Here is a 17,603-nt window from a genome sequence, read left to right as displayed (position 1 = left end):
ACCATGTTCTTAATCAATTTGGATGTTAAATCTTTGTTTACAAATGTTGGTACATACCAGACTGGCTCTTAAAAATATTGATAAACAATATGCTACCAACTGTTTGCGCAGACATTGTTATTACCGATTATGACCGATTATGTTGTTATTTGTTTACTATATTTGCATAAAATTATAATCTAGGGTTAAAATTAAGATAATCTACCTAGATCTTTGTTCTTTTCTTTCTAACTTTTTTGTATAGTTAATCCACATGCCACTAGGTACATTGACAGATCTAGGTAAATTATTTTAGGTTAAAATTTACTAATATTAATGCAATGCACAAGATTGCTATTCGACTACATTGATGTAAGTTTTAATTTTTTTTAAATTCTTATTAGACAATAGCTATAGTAAAATACTGGGATGAAATGGAAAAACTAATTCAGTTCTTTCCAACCTATTTAGTGAGCCTCATGAGTGTAAACTACTTAATAGCTTGTAGCAGTAAGGAGAATGTAAGTAGTGCTTTACAAAATTTTTTTATTGGCATAAACACACACATTTTTTTACTATATTATAGATAGAGGAGCTTTTAGTGAAAATGAAGAAAAATTGGTTTATTTGGAAATCCGAAAGGGAATTTAAAATTCTTCATGAACACGATCTTCAAGGTAGAAAGTTCATCATCACATTTTTGGGTAAGACATTTAATGATATAATTATTTCCATCTTCGTCACACTTGGAATTTTATCAAAAACAAAATAATTCAAAATTATGGTAAACATATTCGTATCCCACGATCAGAATTTTTTTTTTTGCGTCATTACATTATTTTGTAATGGGTTTTTCAGTAATTTAAAAATATTTATAAACATAAACAATCGACGACCAACAAATTATTATAAATGATATAATAATAAAAAGAATTTTATTTGGAACATATTTTTGGAACACAATTTTATTTCTTGCAGTTGTTATTTGCACATGTTGGTTTGAATTTCTTTTAGAACCACTATGTCCATTAATTATGGATATCATAATGCCATTAAATCAGTCTCGTTCAAGAAAATTCAACCCAGTGGTAGAATATTTTGTAAATCAAGACGACCATTACTTTTGGATCACACTACATACTTGTCATACTAATACAGTAATGATTACAATTATTTTTAGTACAGATGCAATATTTTTGGCTTTTCTCTATCATGCATGTGGTGTATTTGCAACATTAGGGTAAGAAAAATTAAGAATTCTACAAAAAAAAATTATATCAAGTATATAGTTTCGTTTGGATATAAAATAACAGAAAAAATTATTAAATTCAACCCTTTTGGTATGTTCGCAAAGTATAAATATAAATAAAAAAAAAATTTAAAAACTAATATAGTAAATTACAAAATAATAACAAAAACAGAATATGTAACAATCCAGAATATATTTTCAGTTATAAATTGAAAAATATCGGCATAAAAAACTGCAATGAACGAAATAAAATGCGAGAGATTAAATTTTGCGCTGAAGTGCATGACTCACTTTTATCGTAGGTATACAATTTTAAATTTATTTTTAAAAAAATTATTTCTCGCCTTCATATTTAATGTTAAAAATACTGCTTTTTTAAAAATTATTTAATTATTATTTAAAAATAATTTTTAAATTTTGTTTATTTCAAAATTATTTAACTAGAATTTTTATTTGACATTTAAAAAAATTTCTAGATTTCTTTAAATATTTAAATATTATTTATAAACTTTAGATTTGTAACCCGTATCAGCAAATGTTTTTCAACTTTATATTTCATTGTCGTATGGTGTACTATAATTTTAATTATTACTTTTGGAGTTCAGGTAAAAAAAAATCCTGCATAACTATTTTATGTAAAATGAAGAAAAATCCGGAAAAATTCTTCTTTTATTTCTAAATGTTTTATTTTACTTTTTACTGATTTCAGCAAAAGTTATTAAAATTTTAATTATAAAATAATTATTTTTATTATAGTTAATGACGCATTTGGAGCAACTAAAAATTGAAAACGTACACTTGAGATTGATATTTGGTCATCTATTTCACGTTTTCTGTATAAATTACTCCTGTCAACGTTTAACAGACCATAGTTTTCAACTATTTAGAAACATGTAAATTAACTATAGTATATTTTTATAAAAATTCGATTTTTTATTTATTTTATTTTAATTAAAATTTTTAGCTACAATGGATATTGGTATGAACTCTCAAATGATAATCAGAAAATATTATTAATAATAATGATTAGAAGTACGAAGATTTATAAATTTACAGGAGCTAAACTATTTACATTTACAATATCAAACTTTCCCACGGTTAGTGAAAATAAAGAAATAATAAAATATTTTTTAATTAAATTTATCGTTTATTACTTTTATCAATGATATATTAATTTTTTTTTTTTACAGATTTTGAACATGTCTTTACATTATTACAACATTTTTAAATACATAGCTGACAACAATTTTAATCCTATACTATTGAAAGGGAACGAAACAAAAGTACTTGTTGAATAGTTTTTGCACAAAATCTATTGTATAATGTATATTAAATTAATTGAATTTAATTTAAAATATTTAAAAATCTCATTAAAAAAAGTTTTAGATAACAATAAAAGTTTCTTGAAAAATATTAATTTTTGATTTAAGTTAATTATATTAATTTTTTATTTTTCGTCCTCCATATTCGATCCGCCATTTTGAATTTGAAACATTAAAAATTTCGTATTCAACATGGCGGACGCAAAAATTAAAAATTAATCGAATAATTGGATCGATATAAATTTTTTTTAATTCAATGTGAAATTATTGATTTATAGTTAAAGAAACTAAAAAAATATTTTATTATAAGAAAAATTTTTGCGAAACTTTTATCAGCAGTATAGGTTTATTTTATATTCTTACGCGTATTTTTCTTTTCTGTATGTATTTTTTATTAAAAATTTTTTTTAAATGAGATAAACATTTGATACTCACGAATATGTATTTAAAAAAAGCGTGCTTGAAAACAAAATTTTAAAAATTTTGCTATTATTTTGCCATTTTTTTTAGCTTTATGTTTATTTTTTATTAACTTTTTACGTAACGCGATATTTTTCAGTTCAGTTATAAATAAAGCGGTAAAGAAATATTTTTTTCATTATTATCCACGTGTATCAAAAACTTCACATCAGTTTTGGGTAAGAAAAACTGATTTACTATAATAAATCGCACGATTATAAAAATAAAAAATTTTGAGAAAAATCCTAATTAAAAAATAGAAATTATGTAAATTTTTTTTCACTTTTAGAAAAATATTTGAAATTGAGAAATAAAAATGAATACAAAACTACTTCCTTCTTTAAAAAAAAAATCGATCTTTATTAAAAAATTGTCATTAGGAATTGAAATTTTGCAGAATTTTTTTTTTCTTTTAAAAAAAACTCATAATTTTGTAAAAATTAAAAAAAATTTGATTTTAAATTAATAAATTAATTATCCCTTCCGTGCATTAAAATTACTTCAAAATTGTTACGTGAAGGTTTTCGGGCTCGCTGATTATAATACGAATCCGTTGTTAGTATTTGGAAATTTAAAATGGCAGATTCAATATGACGGACGAGATTTTTAAAAATTGCATGAATTTGCTTCAAAATTGCTACACGATGATTTTTGGAGTCGCTAATTACGAATTCAATGTCAGTTTTTAAAAATCCAAAATGGCGGAAAAGATTTTCAACAATTGCTTAAATTTACTAATGAATTCCTATTCGGCGGGATTTTATATGTCGCTGATTACGAATTTTTATGTCTGTTTTTAAAAATTAAAAATAGCGGATTTAATATTATGTGACACGGACGCAGTTATAAAAGGGACCTACGATCCGAAAAAAAGATTTCGAGAAAAACGACTTTGAAGTTTAGCAAATTGATTTTGATACTTGTGAACGTTTTAATAAATTGAAACTCGTTACTCGGGGGTTATTGGAGTCGCTGATTACGAATCCGATGTTAGTTTTTAAAAATTCAAAATGGCGGAGCCAATATGGCGGATGACTTTTTTAAAAATTGATCGGATTCGCTTGAAAGTCGTTACTCGGGGGTTTTTAGGGTCGCTGATTATAAATCCGATGTTCGTTTTTCAAAATTCAAAATGTCGGTTCTAATATGGAGGAGAAAATTTAAAATTTGTTCGAATTCGTGTAAAACTAAAAAATTTCGTTGACACCGAAAACGAGGTTACTGATTAATAATCCGATGTTCGTTTTCCGAAATTCAAAATGTCGGATTCAATACATATATAGTGGACGTAGTTTAAAAAAATGTTTGGATTCACATATTAATTTATACTTTAGGGGTATTTTGGGGTCGATGATTAGGAAACTGATGGGTTTCTGGGGCATATGTAAGGGGCCGTTCATAAACTACTATAAACCCCCGAGTAACGAATTTCAAACGAATCCGATCAATTTTTAAAAAAGTCATCAGCCATATTAGATCCGCTATTTTAGATTTTTAAAAACTAATATCATATTCGTAATCAGCGACCACAAAAACCCCCGAGTAACGATTTTCAAGCGAATCCGATCATTTTTTAAAAAAGTCATCCGCCATATTGGATCCGCCATTTTGAATTTTCAAAAACTAACAACGGATTCATAATCAGCGACCCCGAAAACCTCCGAGTAACGAGTTTCAAGCGAATTTGATTAATTTCAGAAAAGTTTGTCAAATTTGATTTTGTTGTATTTATTTTTGTCAAAGTACCTAACTTTGAAGTGAAATTGTGAAAAAACTAATGCAGCTAGAAAGCTGCGGTTTAATGCGTTGGAAAGAGCGGCCTATTTACTATAAGAATCAATAAAAAAATGAAAATCGATTTTTTTGGACCGTAGGTCCCTTTTAACTGTCCGTGTCACATTATATGAACTAATCTTTGCCAGTTAAAAAAACGACCGCTATATTGGATTCGACATTTTGAATTTTATAAATTTCAAAAATCTGACATCAAATTCGTAATCAACGATTTTTTTCAATCTGACATCAGATTTATAATCAGAAACCCCAATAAGCGCCGAGTAATAATTTAGAAGCAATTTATGAGAATCTTGTCCGACATTTTAAATTCGTACTCAGCGATCCCAAAAACACCCGAGTACAAATTTTCAACAAAATCCAATCTCTGGATTACCCGGATTCCTACTGAAAAGAAACGACCGTAAATATGACTGTGAATACGACCCTAAATACGGGCATAAATATTAGTAGGGTGGTGTAATTGAAACAGTAAATACAGCCGTATTTATGCCCGTATTTAGGGTCGTTTTTACGGTCGTATATAAATACTATTTTTTTCCATATACATTTAATATAATATTTCTCTAAAATAATATATTTTTTCAGATAAGTATTAAAATGTAATTTATTCTTAAATAATAATTTGAAATTTTAAAGCGTTCAAATAAAAGAAATGCAAAAAAACAATTTAAGGATATATGTTAGGAATGAGGATAATATTATTTAACAGTAGTAGAAGATGATGTTTTATTACTATTATAATTATAATAATTGTTATTTAACATATAAAAAATATAACACAAACAAATATAATATATAGGTATATCACCTTATTTTACTCACAGCCACAAAAATACATATAATACAATTTTTGTAAAGAAAATAAGAATTTTTACAAGTTTACATTTATTTTCACAATATACTAGATTTTGACAGGTTAATAGCTGTCAAAAAATTTATGATTTACGAAACAATCGAAGTTTTTGTTAAGAAACGAAGTTGAAAAACAAATTTGATCAACCGACGCGACGCGAATCACACGCAAGTAAACACTGTTAGTCAAGAAGGTTAGGTATACAGAGATGGGAAGTTACGTGTTACTTGAAATATTAATAATAAATATATTCATAATATATTTATCAATTACTTAGATGTATTTAACAAGCTTAAACACTTTTTAAAAACAAAAAAATTGGTTAATTTTTGTTTGCTATTATATTTATTAATTATTATTAATATTTCAAGTAACACGTAACTTCCCATCTCTGTATACCTAACCTTCTTGACAACAGTGTTTATTTGCGGTGTTGTGATTCGCGTCGCGTCGGTTAAACAAATTTGTTTTTTAACTTCGTTTCAGTTTTTTTGTAAATTATAAATTTTTTGACAGCTATTAACCTGTCAAAATCTTATCTAGTATATTATGAAAATTGTGAAAATAAATGTAAACTTGTAAAAATTCTCATTTTTTTACAAAAATTGTATTATATGTATTTTTGTGGCTGTGAGTAAAATAAGGTGATATACCTATATATTATATTTGTTTGTGTTATATTTTTTATATGTTAAATAACAATTATTATAATTATAATAGTAATAAAACATCATCTTCAACTACTGTTAAATAATATTATCCTCATTCCTAACATATATATCCTTAAATTGTTTTTTTGCCTTTCTTTTATTTGAACGCTTTAAAATTTCAAATTATTTAAGAATAAATTACTTTTTAATACTTATCCGAAAAAAATTATTATTTTAGAGAAATATTATATTTAATGTATATGGAAAAAATTAGTATTTATTTACGACCGTAAAAACGACCCTAAATACGGGCATAAATACGGCTGTATTTACTGTTTCAATTACACCACCCTACTGAGGCTCGTATTTAGGGTCGTATTCACAGTCATATTTACGCGCTTATTTACAGTCGTTCCTTTTCAGTAGGGGAAGCACGTAAGGCTTATATTAAGAATATTGATTTCGGAAATTAGAAAATAATGTTTCAGAATTACAAAATCGTAATCAGAAATACCTAAATGGGTTCAGAAAATGTTTGAAGGGTGTTCTTTAATTAATAAACATGGCAAAATAGCCCAAAATAAATTTGTTAAATTTATAGTTAAAGAAACTAAAAAAATATTTTATTATAAGAAAAATTTTTGCGAAACTTTTATCAGCAGTATAGGTTTATTTTATATTCTTACACGTGTATTTTACATTTCTTTTCTTATATGTATTTTTTATTTAAATTTTTTTTTTAAATGAGATAAACATTTGATACTCACGAATATGTATTTAAAAAAAGCGTGCTTGAAAACAAAATTTTCAAAATTTTGCTATTATTTTGCCATTTTTTTTTAGCTTTATGTCTATTTTTTATTAACTTTTTACGTAACGCGATATTTTTCAGTTCAATTATAAATAAAGCGGTAAAGAAATATTTTTTTCATTATTATCCATAAGTGTATCAAAAACTTCACATCAGTTTTGGGTAAGAAAAACTGATTTACTATAATAAATCGCACGATTATAAAAATAAAAAATTTTGAGAAAAATCCTAATTAAAAAATAGAAATTATGTAAATTTTTTTTTTCACTTTTAGAAAAATATTTGAAATTGAGAAATAAAAATGAATACAAAACTACTTCCTTCTTTAAAAAAATAATCGATCTTTATTAAAAAATTGTCATTAGGAATTGAAATTTTGCAGAATTTTTTTTTTCTTTTTAAAAAAAAACTCATAATTTTGTTAATTTAAAAAAATTCGATTTTAAATTAATAAATTAATTATTCCTTCCGTGCATTAAAATTGCTTCAAAATTGCTACATGATGATTTTTGGAGTCGCTAATTACGAATTGAATGTCAGTTTTTAAAAATCCCAAATGGCGGAAAAGATTTTCAACAATTGCTCGTATTTAGGGTCGTATTCACAGTCATATTTACGCGCTTATTTACAGTCGTTCCTTTTTAGTAGGGGAAGCACGTAAGGCTTATATTAAGAGTATTGATTTCGGAAATTAGAAAATAATGTTTCAGAATTACAAAATCGTAATCAGAAATACCTAAATGGGTTCAAAAATTGTTGAAGGGTGTTCTTTAATTAATAAACATGGCAAAATAGCCCAAAATAAATTTGTTAAATTTTCCAATTGACAAATGTCCAATAATTAAATATTAGTTTCGGAAGTTATAAGATAGGTTTGAGTCTGGACTAAAAAGTGTTGGTAAAATGTCGGTGCAGGAATCTGTTGATATAGGATTCTCTATAATATGTATATCTACTACTTGTAGTAGGTTATTATATAGTCTAATTTTTAATTCCGATTCTATCATCGGTCATTCAGCATCGGTCCCTGATTTTTATATAAAATTATTAATAATAATTTTTTCTGAAATAATAGCGTTCAGTAACTGTTCTGCACTTATTATATCACTACAACGTAAGTCTTCTAAGTAATCGTAATTTAAAAAATGTTTAAGGATACCACGTCTATTCTCCTTCAATTTCTTGTTAACGTTAATAAAATTATTTATTAACAAAATGACAAATTGCAAATCACTGTGCATTTATTTCACGATTTTCTACATTCTGTCAGTATCCATTAAAAATGCAATCTCTATGGATTCAGGCGATGATAATGAATCAGGTACGTGTGAACTAAATTTAAAACCGATTAATACTGATGTTATATTATTATTATAAGATAATTTGCCTAGATCCAGTAAGGGTTCTGGTGAAAAAATCATATCTCCATCCTCTTATCTTACTAACGTGATTTTTAGTTAGGCCACATGCCACCAGAACCCTTGTCGGATTTAGAGGAAATTATCTCAGTTATTATATACTATGGTATACATTATACTACATAACTATTATATTACATATTAAATATACAATTACCCGGATTTAATCCGGATTAGTCCGAAATTTTTATCAGGGATATAATATGATTCGGATGGCCGTCTATCATACCGGATTCTTAGCATACATATTTCGGATTGTTTCGTACTTGTTTCGGAATAGGATTTTGCCACACTTAATTTCAAATTGTTGCGGACTAATACCGGATTTCTTGCTTACAGAGTTCGGATTGCTCCGGACATTTTGCGGATTAAGTTTTTTTAACTAGATTAAACTCGGATTGTTGCGGACTGATTCCGTATTCTTTACATATTGATATCGGATAATTCCGTACTTATTTTAGAAGAATTCTTCAACGGTCATAAATTTGGATTGTTACGGATTAATAACGGACTGAATTCGTAGACATTCAGGATTACTCCGGAGTGTTTTTGAATTCAGGTTTTTGTTCGGATTGATATCAGACTAATGCGGATCATTTTCGGACCTTTTTCGTACAATTTTTGGACTAATCCGTACTAATCTGTCTGTATTTAATCCGGAATTAGTCCGAAATTTTTACCAGGGATGTTACAAAAATTCTATTTGTTAATAATAACTAAAATAGTATATTTAAATATTTTATAAAGTAAATATAATAATAATAATAATAATAATAATAATAATAATAATTTAGTATTAACTATATTAATTTGAATGTTCTTTCATTCTTTCATTCACTTTTTCTGTCCCTCACACTCTGAAGTTGTCTTTTGTTTATACTTTTGTTTTTTTGTTAACTTTAGATAGAAAATAGAAATCATCAGAATTTTTTTTTACTTCGTTTCATTAAAAGACTAAAATTTTGTTAAATATTATGTTATATTATGTTTTGTCAAATTGAAATTATTTCTTCATGTTTTCTAATAAATTAAAGATGACCGAGAGAAAAAATCATTATTTTACATTATAAGAATATTGTTACTGTAACTTCATCAAATTTTCATCATTTTAATTAAATTATTATTTTCTAGAATTTTAAATTTATTTTTTATGAAAATAATAATTGAATTCCTTAAAAAATTTTATTATTTATGAAAATAATTGAATTCCTTGTGAAATTTTAATTATTTTATGAATTATTTTAATGAAATGTTTGCGCAGAATTTCAATAAAATTTTTTATAATTGAATTCTTTGGAAAAATTTTAGTAGATATTATAAAAATCATTGAATTGAGGAAAATTTTTGAAAATAATTGAAATTTTTGCCGAGAATTTTTTCAAAATTTTTTAAAATAATTTTGCCGAGAATTTTTTCAAACTTTTTTAAAATAATTTTGCCGAGAATTTTATCAAACTTTTCTAAAATAATTGAATTTTTGCAACGAATTTTATTTAAATTTTCAAAAATAATTGAATTCTTATTAAGAACTTTTATTAATTTTTTTGTGAAATAATTGAATTATTGCGAAAAAATTTATAAAACATTTGCAAATGATTGAATTCTTGCAAAGAATTTTATCAAAAAATTTGATACTAATTGAATTTCTTCGAAGAATTTTATTGTTTATGAAAATAATTGAATTTAGGAAGAATTTTATTAAAATTTTACATAATCTTAATTAAATTCTTTTGAAGAATTTCTCTGAGTTTCTTTAAAATAATGGACTTTCTTTAATAATTTTAATTACAAGTTTTCAAAGTAATTGAATTCTATATGAATAATTTCTTTCAAGTTTTTATAATAATCCTCTTTCTTAATAATTGAAATTAAGCATTTAATTCTTGAATTTTATTAAAAAATTTTGGAAAATAATTGAATTTTTTTGAAAAATTTCTTTAATTTATTGAATACAATCGAATTTTTTAATAATTGTATTGAAAATAATTGAATACCTGTGAAGAATTTTATTATTTATGAAAAATACTTTAATTCTTGCGATGAATTTTAATAATATATTTCTTTTTAAATAATTTGAATTCTTTTGTGAATTTTTATTGAAATAGTAGATATTAAAAATAATTGAATTTTGATATTATTGAAATTAATTTAATTCTACGAAGAATTTAATTAAAATTATTTTGAAAAAAATTGAATTGTTAAAAATTATTTCATTAAAATCTTTGAAAATTAATTTTAATCAAATTTTTAAGAATAATTACATTTTTCAAGGAATTTGATTAGAATTGTAGAAAAAATAATTGAAATTCTGGAATGATTTTTATTATTTATGAAAATAATTGAATTCCTGGTTAAAAAAATGTTATTCTTCATGAAAATAATTGAATTATTGCGAAGAAATTTATAAAAAAATTTGTAAATAATAGAATTCCTCTGAAATTTTTATTTTTTAATTAATTCATTCAAAATTGTCATTTTCTAAAATTTCAAATTAAAATTTTTTTTAAATAATTGAATTCGTTTTGGGAAATATTTTATTAAAATCGTAGATATTGAAAATCATTAAAATTAGAAAAATTTCTGAAAATAATTGAATACTTTGGAGAAGAATTTTGTTATTTATAAAGATAATTGGGATTTTTACGAGAATTTTTTTTCAAGATTTGAACATAGTTGAATTTAATAAGAAGAATTTTATTTTTTTTTTAAAGAATTTTTGCAATTATTTTTAAATTCTACAAAATTGAATTTTTTTAGTATTTTCAACAAAGAATTTAAATTAGAAAATTTTCAAATTTTATTATTTTTAAAATTGCTAATTTTATTTAAAAAAAGGTAGTAAGAAGTTAGCCGCGCGCTTTAGCGCGCGATTTGTGGCTAGTTATATTTAATAATTGAAGTACAACATATAATTTAATTTACAAATGGTACTTAGATATCAGAGATGAACCGTCCACTTCTAAGCAACAACTACATTTATTTTTAAATTCTTTTTGTACTTTTATTGCAGGAAAATTAATTAATTTCAATACACTAAGTATGATACAAACATTTTTTTTTTTATTAATAATAACTAGAATAATACATACAATTAATATTATAAAATTAAAATACAATAATACAATTTTAAAAAAATTTATTTCGTAGTCGGAGGAACATCGTCTTCTGCTTCAGATCTTGGTGCGGTTATATATTCATTCAATTCAGTTGTATTACTAATAAAATTATTTATTCTGTTCTTCAATTCATATTTCTTTTTTTTTATTACAGCGATTTTAAATAATTTTCTTCAAAAAAGTATGTTGTAAAAAATTTTCTCTCAAGTATAAATTAAAATTAAAATATCAGGAATTAATAATCTACTTAATAATTTTATTAGTTAACAGCGGTGAACTTAATGTTATTAAAGGTATTAATCTCATATTTGAATCGTACTCATCAAAAACGTATACTTATTGTTTATCTAAATTTAAAAAATTGTTTTTAGCTACTCCTCTACCAGATGTTCTGGAAAGTACATCGAAACATATAGATTCACCTAAAGTAATCGTTTAATTTTTTCATTATAATAATTAGTTTTTAATAATTTAAAAAAGTATTTTTCAAAATATCACTTTAATGCTTTTTTTTTAAATTCTACAGAAATAAAAAAATTTTGTTCAATATAACAATTTTGGAAAATAAAAAATTTTGTTGACAAATTTTTTTCCGTAATAATAATATGGTGTATAAAATGATGTATATATAATTTTTAGTTGTTTCTATATTTTGTAGGTTGAATTAATGCCAGATTCGGGACTTTGGTTGTATCCAAACTTCTACAGACATATTATGTATTATATTAATAAGGAGGGAGAAGTTTTCTATGTTATATACAAATTACTTGAGTATATTTTTGGTGAGGAGAAATTACTAAAACTAACAACAGTAAGAAAACTGCCTCCTTTTGAAAAAATACCTATAGATATCATTTCTACTATGGCAGGTAAGTCTTAAAGCCGCAATAATAAATTTATAATTATTAAAAACTGTGAATAAAATTTCGGAAATAGTTATCAAAAAATGTAAATGGAATACTTATATAATTGAGAAATTTTAAATATATATCTAAAAATTCATTTTTTAGAATTTTGTAATAAATATGCGAGAAGGAAACGTACTCTAACTGAATTCGAAGCCTCGATAAACAGAGTTCTAGAATGTTATCAGGAGGAAGAAGAGTGCCGCCGACAGCTTCAGGGTAACATATATAATACATTTTACCTTAATGTTTAAATTAAAATTTTTCGAGTTTTCGTTTTCTACTGAAAGTATCTTTTGCAGGAAAAAATAAAAATAAGTAAAACCATTTTCAACATAAAAGTAATCTTAAATTTTTTTAGCTGCTTAATGAAATAGTTCTCATCTTTTAATTTTTTTAGCTGATCCTCTGCCAATTACGAAAAGTTCATTGAAAACTTCCTCAAAAGTAATTATTTCACTTTTGATTTATCACATATAACTATTTATGAATTCAAGCGGTGATTTTATTTTATAATTTGAATTAATGCCTTAGAAAGAAGTTTTGATTGATCCCAATGCTGTTGATGGTATTGTTCAAAATTCTTATGGAAATCCACGCATAATTTTGGAACAGTTACTGATTCACATTTTTGGTGAAGATAATTTATGGAAACTGTCGATAAAAGAAGAACCTCATCCATTTGAAACGATACCTAGAAACACCATGATTACCATGATTGGTGAGTTTTTGAGAAGCAAAAATTTAATTCTTCAAAACGATAAAATAAAATTTTTTTAAAAAATTGTCATTACAAAATGCAAATGAAGCGCGCCAATTGTTGCTAGTATCTTATAATGTATTTTTTAGATTTTACTGATGAACATGCGAGATCTAAGAAAAAGTATTTCGAATACGTAGACATGGTAAAAGATATATTAAATAAATATCGAACGAAGAATGAATAAGGCAAACAACAATTTCTTCAGGAACAGAAAATGTTCTTTTTCTCTTATCTTAAAAATAATTGTTAAATTTTATTGTTAATCTTAAAATGATATTGTCCTTAAGAACTGCAATGTATAAATGATGGTAATAAATCTTATTTTATGAACCTCAATTTTCTGTCTATAATTTTCTTGACTGTTAACTGATCTAAAATGTGATAATTCTCTTTTCAAAATTTTATTCTTTTATACACTAAGGCAATGCTTGTCTCCAACCAGCAAGTAATATTTTTTTAAGTTTTTTCTTAATTTTATGAAATTTTGAAAATTTAACTTGATTTACAGTCTCTTTAGGATCAGTTGTATGATCATATAATTCTTCGGCAACAATTTTTTCTGAAATAATAAAGTTTAAAAATTAAAATACAAACTAAGCTTACACAGTACGCGTCTTGTTCAAAATAATTAAATGCCCAAAATTTATAAATAAATGGTATTAAATTAAAATTAATTACTCCAAATGGGTTTAAAATTATTAGATGAGAAAGAAATCCATGCTGTATATCGGAAACGTTTTGTTCTCACGGTGTAGCCCATAATATTAATTTCCTTCAATCTTGGCTTATCACTATTTGGTTTGAAACTCGGTTCTAAACCTGGCCTTGGATACTGGCTAAAAACCGCTTTCTTCCAATTCAACTTCTGTAAATGGAATAAATTTCTATAAAGAAATTAAAACAAAGAAATAGAAGAACAAAAAAATATTATGAAATGAAAAAATTATTTGTTGATTCAATAAACTTTAAAGAAGGTACCTCACAAGTTTTTGATGCTTCGATGAGTGGTAACATGGAATAACCTTCAGTGCAAAGATTTGACTCTTCGTCATCAGAATCAATGCATGTTTTAATGGGAGTGTTGGCTAACTCCGCAATTGTTGGAAATATATCTACTAATTCCACTAATTCGTTTATCTGATTGCAATTTTTTTTTCTCACTGATTCTAAAATGTATTGATCAAAATTTTTATGGTTCAATTATTTTAATTTATATTGTTAATTTATCAAAACTATATTACACAATTTAATAAAATAATTATAATTAACCGTTGAAGGGAAAAGAATTTTTGTTTAATAAACATCTTCGTACCTATTTTTCCTTCAGATTCATTAATTTTCTTGAAATCTACTCCACAATCTTTAATGTTTGACAAAGTGGGAATTGAGATTAATAAAGGAACTTTAAGAGCCACTTCAAAGTTACTATACTTTGCCCACTCTGAATGTTCACCTAATGACCAACCTGGAATATATTCTAAAATAATATTTTCTTTATAGAAATAACATTTTTAAATCATTTGTAATTAAATTTTTTTATATTACCATGATCTGAAGTAAGAATTATGACAGTATTTTCTTCTAAATTATATTTTCTTAATTCGTCCAGAAGTTTTCCAATTTGGTGATCTATGTAGGTGACGGCAGCGTAATATGACTGTATTATATCGATTGCAAAGTTAACTGTAATGTTAATAATAAATTATATTTGAAGTAGAATTTAGAGATGTAATAACAGGTAATTATGAAATAATTGCAAGTGCTTTCTTTACAGCAGGTAAAGAATATAGTAATTATAAGATTGTTATACATAGTGATGAGAGAAATACATGGAATTTTTTGCCATGGAAATTTCAAATTCAAGGCATTCACATCTTCTCGAATTCGAAGATCGGTCCAAGGATTATAGGCAACAGAACTGACATTTATTGACCACTGGTAATTATCAGGAATCGAAAATTTATCCAGTGGATGATATACTACAATCAGAAGATTAACAGATAAGATTTTAATATAATAATAGTAACATGTTGTAACTAACAAATAAAATTGTAATAAATGTTAATTACTCAAAAACTCCTCAGGATACTTTAGAGGTATATGTGGTTTTTGAAATCCAACAGCTAAAAAGAAGGGATTTATTTTCTGGGAATGCAATTGCAAGAAAGAAGAGGCTGCATTTAATGTTTCCATATCAGGAAGTGTATTATTTGGAATCATAGACAGCTGAACCGGACATACCTAAAATGGTAATTTTTTCATCAATACAAAAATTTCCAATAATATTTTTTTATAAAATGCAATCCCTACGGACGTTCTAATGATATCGGGAAATTAAAGCATAAGTAGGTTGATCCAAAGACGATTTTGTCTATGAATTACTTTAGGACATTCGATATTCTAATTTCCAGATATGATCCGTTTGTCCGTAGGATAACCCAGAAAATCCGTTGCTGTTAGGACATTGGCTCTCTTAATTAAAATTCTTACAAGATTTCTTGCAGATTTATTTTTACTATTTTGGCAAACCGGGGCGTCTTTATATCTATCTGTAAAAGGATGAAATGGTTTCTCAGTCCATGAAAAAGGACTATCGTCCGAGCCATTTGAACTTATTCCTGAAATCAAATTTAATGCACTTATTAAATACTTTGTAATTAATAAATTGTAACAACACTTCCAGGAAAATGCATATTGTTACGGCCGAACTCCGTTTAAAATTGAAATTATCAAGAATCCTACCTGGATGAAATACTTTTCCAATTGACATAGTAGTGTAGCCATTATTTTTCAAATGTTGAGGTAATGTTGTAAAATTTCCAACGTCTTTACGCCAATAGCTATAAAAATCGTAAAGACGAAGTGTGTCCGGTCGCCTGCTGGTTAACATCGAATTACGACTTGGAGCACAAAGAGATTGCTGCAATAAAAATTCCACTAATTATAAAATATTCTAAAAAAAAAATTATCATCTAATTCCGCGGTCATCATCGTTACGAAATTTAATTATATTGAGGTAAGAGATTATTAAAAAGTTTTCTCATATTAATATAAATTGTCATCAATCTTTCACCTGTGCGAAGGCATGAGTAAATACTGTACTCTTCTCTGCTAAAGAGTCAATATTTGGCGTGTAGGCATTTTTATCTCCATAGCATCCTAATGCTGGTCTCAAATCGTCAACAATTATAAACAAAAAGTTTGGTCGTCCAATAGTTGTCGATATTAGTAAAAGTACACTAAATAATTGTAACAACATAATTTTGTACCCTTTACTTTCAATCTACCCAAAAGTCAAACACTGTACTACATTCAGAAGAATTAAAAATATTTTGTCAAAAATACAGTACACAAAAGAGTTAAAATAAATGTAGTGAATAAGAATTCTGTATTTATTTCGTTAACGTCCGCAATGTATACAATGTATATTTTCATGTTTAGCCACTATACTTGTACCAATTATTCTAGTTTGTTAAATGACCACAAGGACGCTTATGATGATACTTTATTATCTCTTTACATTATTTACTTTTATATTCTTGTTCCAAACGTTCCAAACCATACTATTTGACACATAACTACTTCTTGATCATAACAGTAACAACTGTTAAATTAATTAATTAAAAATTAAGGTGTAACATCCACTTAGGATTTTGAAAAAATCGAACAATAAATATTTTTTATTTCATAAACGTAATTATTCGTATAACTAAAATTATAAAGAAACTTTGTTAAAATGATTTAGTGAAATTAACTTCATATCTTTACGCATAACAATCATTGTTAAATTTCCAATCATACAATCAGAATATCCTCTACTAAATTCCTTTCGGAAAATTCATATTTTTCCATAGAATCCCATATACGCAAATTTTCAAATAAAAAATTCTTAGTATTATACACCTATTTGCTCTGGATTAAAAAACTTTTTTTGTTAAAACAATCATAAAATTTCACAATTTTTCTTCGACTTTTTATCAAAATGTTTGTGGAAATTATATCTATTTAAAACTCTTCGTAAGTTTCTCTTAAGTCATAAACGCAATATTTGTTACCAATAATTTCAGGAATGGATTTCAATTTAAAAAAAATGATAATAAATATTTTTTGACTTGCATGTTTGCATATTATTCTTTCTCAACCCCATCATTGAAATTTTAATTAGAATAGAGAAAACAAGAGGTCAAAAAAATTAGTGGAAACCTTATCTTTCATTCTTCCGATAAGAAACGGAAATATCCGGTAATTAAGCAATATCAAGATATAATGCAAGCGTGCCGT

General features: G+C 25.3%; 3 protein-coding genes across 5 annotated transcripts; 2 read left to right on the top strand and 1 right to left on the bottom strand.

The window, feature by feature from the left end:
• The first annotated feature begins 494 nt into the window (after nucleotides 1-494).
• On the top strand, nucleotides 495-2,125 carry LOC122503510. The gene is made up of 6 exons (XM_043614080.1): nucleotides 495-500; nucleotides 566-683; nucleotides 958-1,219; nucleotides 1,431-1,526; nucleotides 1,743-1,833; nucleotides 1,985-2,125. Exons 2-6 carry the CDS (start codon nucleotides 587-589, stop codon nucleotides 2,123-2,125), a joined length of 687 nt encoding a protein of 228 aa, XP_043470015.1. The 5' UTR covers nucleotides 495-500; nucleotides 566-586.
• Nucleotides 2,126-3,055: 930 nt separating this feature from the next.
• Nucleotides 3,056-13,658, top strand: LOC122503482. 2 transcript variants are annotated; one of them, XM_043614046.1, is made up of 12 exons: nucleotides 3,170-3,188; nucleotides 7,202-7,282; nucleotides 8,275-8,441; nucleotides 11,686-11,718; nucleotides 11,809-11,835; nucleotides 11,918-11,947; nucleotides 12,026-12,081; nucleotides 12,313-12,523; nucleotides 12,665-12,778; nucleotides 12,960-13,006; nucleotides 13,094-13,280; nucleotides 13,409-13,658. In XM_043614046.1, exons 3-12 carry the CDS (start codon nucleotides 8,336-8,338, stop codon nucleotides 13,504-13,506), a joined length of 909 nt encoding a protein of 302 aa, XP_043469981.1. In that variant the 5' UTR covers nucleotides 3,170-3,188; nucleotides 7,202-7,282; nucleotides 8,275-8,335; the 3' UTR covers nucleotides 13,507-13,658. The 2 variants fall into 2 exon arrangements, with proteins under 2 accessions (XP_043469982.1, XP_043469981.1); XM_043614047.1 differs by lacking the exon at nucleotides 7,202-7,282 and having other exon boundaries at nucleotides 3,056-3,188.
• Nucleotides 13,453-17,594, bottom strand: LOC122503480 (iduronate 2-sulfatase). 2 transcript variants are annotated; one of them, XM_043614042.1, is made up of 10 exons: nucleotides 16,396-17,594; nucleotides 16,065-16,242; nucleotides 15,813-15,940; nucleotides 15,392-15,563; nucleotides 15,152-15,301; nucleotides 14,868-15,005; nucleotides 14,635-14,799; nucleotides 14,301-14,488; nucleotides 14,001-14,187; nucleotides 13,453-13,881 (listed from the first exon to the last, which is right to left on the bottom strand). In XM_043614042.1, the coding sequence occupies exons 1-10, from the start codon at nucleotides 16,579-16,581 to the stop codon at nucleotides 13,739-13,741; spliced, it is 1,635 nt and encodes a 544-aa protein (XP_043469977.1). In that variant the 5' UTR covers nucleotides 16,582-17,594; the 3' UTR covers nucleotides 13,453-13,738. The 2 variants fall into 2 exon arrangements, with proteins under 2 accessions (XP_043469977.1, XP_043469979.1); XM_043614044.1 differs by having other exon boundaries at nucleotides 14,635-14,787.
• Between the last annotated feature and the right edge of the window lie 9 nt (nucleotides 17,595-17,603).

The sequence above is a fragment of the Leptopilina heterotoma genome, unplaced genomic scaffold, assembly GCF_015476425.1.
Source record: "Leptopilina heterotoma isolate Lh14 unplaced genomic scaffold, ASM1547642v1 Lhet_263, whole genome shotgun sequence".
NCBI lineage: Eukaryota > Metazoa > Arthropoda > Insecta > Hymenoptera > Figitidae > Leptopilina > Leptopilina heterotoma.
The sequence above is the reverse complement of the archived record's forward strand: the minus strand, read 5'-3'. Positions and strand labels throughout refer to the sequence as shown.

What these genes read in the sequence shown, in the direction of transcription:
- LOC122503480 (XM_043614042.1), bottom strand. Translation starts at nt 16,581, where the DNA reads ATGTTGTTACAATTATTTAGTGTACTTTTACTAATATCGACAACTATT. An exon ending in TGGAAAAGTATTTCATCCAG is followed by an intron (nt 15,941 to 16,064) that starts GTAGGATTCTTG and finishes ATTTGATTTCAG; the next exon opens with GAATAAGTTCAAATGGCTCG. An exon ending in TCCATGGCAAAAAATTCCAT is followed by an intron (nt 15,006 to 15,151) that starts GTATTTCTCTCA and finishes TTAACATTACAG; the next exon opens with TTAACTTTGCAATCGATATA.
- LOC122503510 (XM_043614080.1), top strand. Translation starts at nt 587, where the DNA reads ATGAAGAAAAATTGGTTTATTTGGAAATCCGAAAGGGAATTTAAAATT. An exon ending in GTGCATGACTCACTTTTATC is followed by an intron (nt 1,527 to 1,742) that starts GTAGGTATACAA and finishes TATAAACTTTAG; the next exon opens with ATTTGTAACCCGTATCAGCA. An exon ending in TTATTACTTTTGGAGTTCAG is followed by an intron (nt 1,834 to 1,984) that starts GTAAAAAAAAAT and finishes TTTTTATTATAG; the next exon opens with TTAATGACGCATTTGGAGCA.
- LOC122503482 (XM_043614047.1), top strand. Translation starts at nt 8,336, where the DNA reads ATGACAAATTGCAAATCACTGTGCATTTATTTCACGATTTTCTACATT. An exon ending in AAATAATTTTCTTCAAAAAA is followed by an intron (nt 11,836 to 11,917) that starts GTATGTTGTAAA and finishes TAATTTTATTAG; the next exon opens with TTAACAGCGGTGAACTTAAT. An exon ending in TATCATTTCTACTATGGCAG is followed by an intron (nt 12,524 to 12,664) that starts GTAAGTCTTAAA and finishes TTCATTTTTTAG; the next exon opens with AATTTTGTAATAAATATGCG.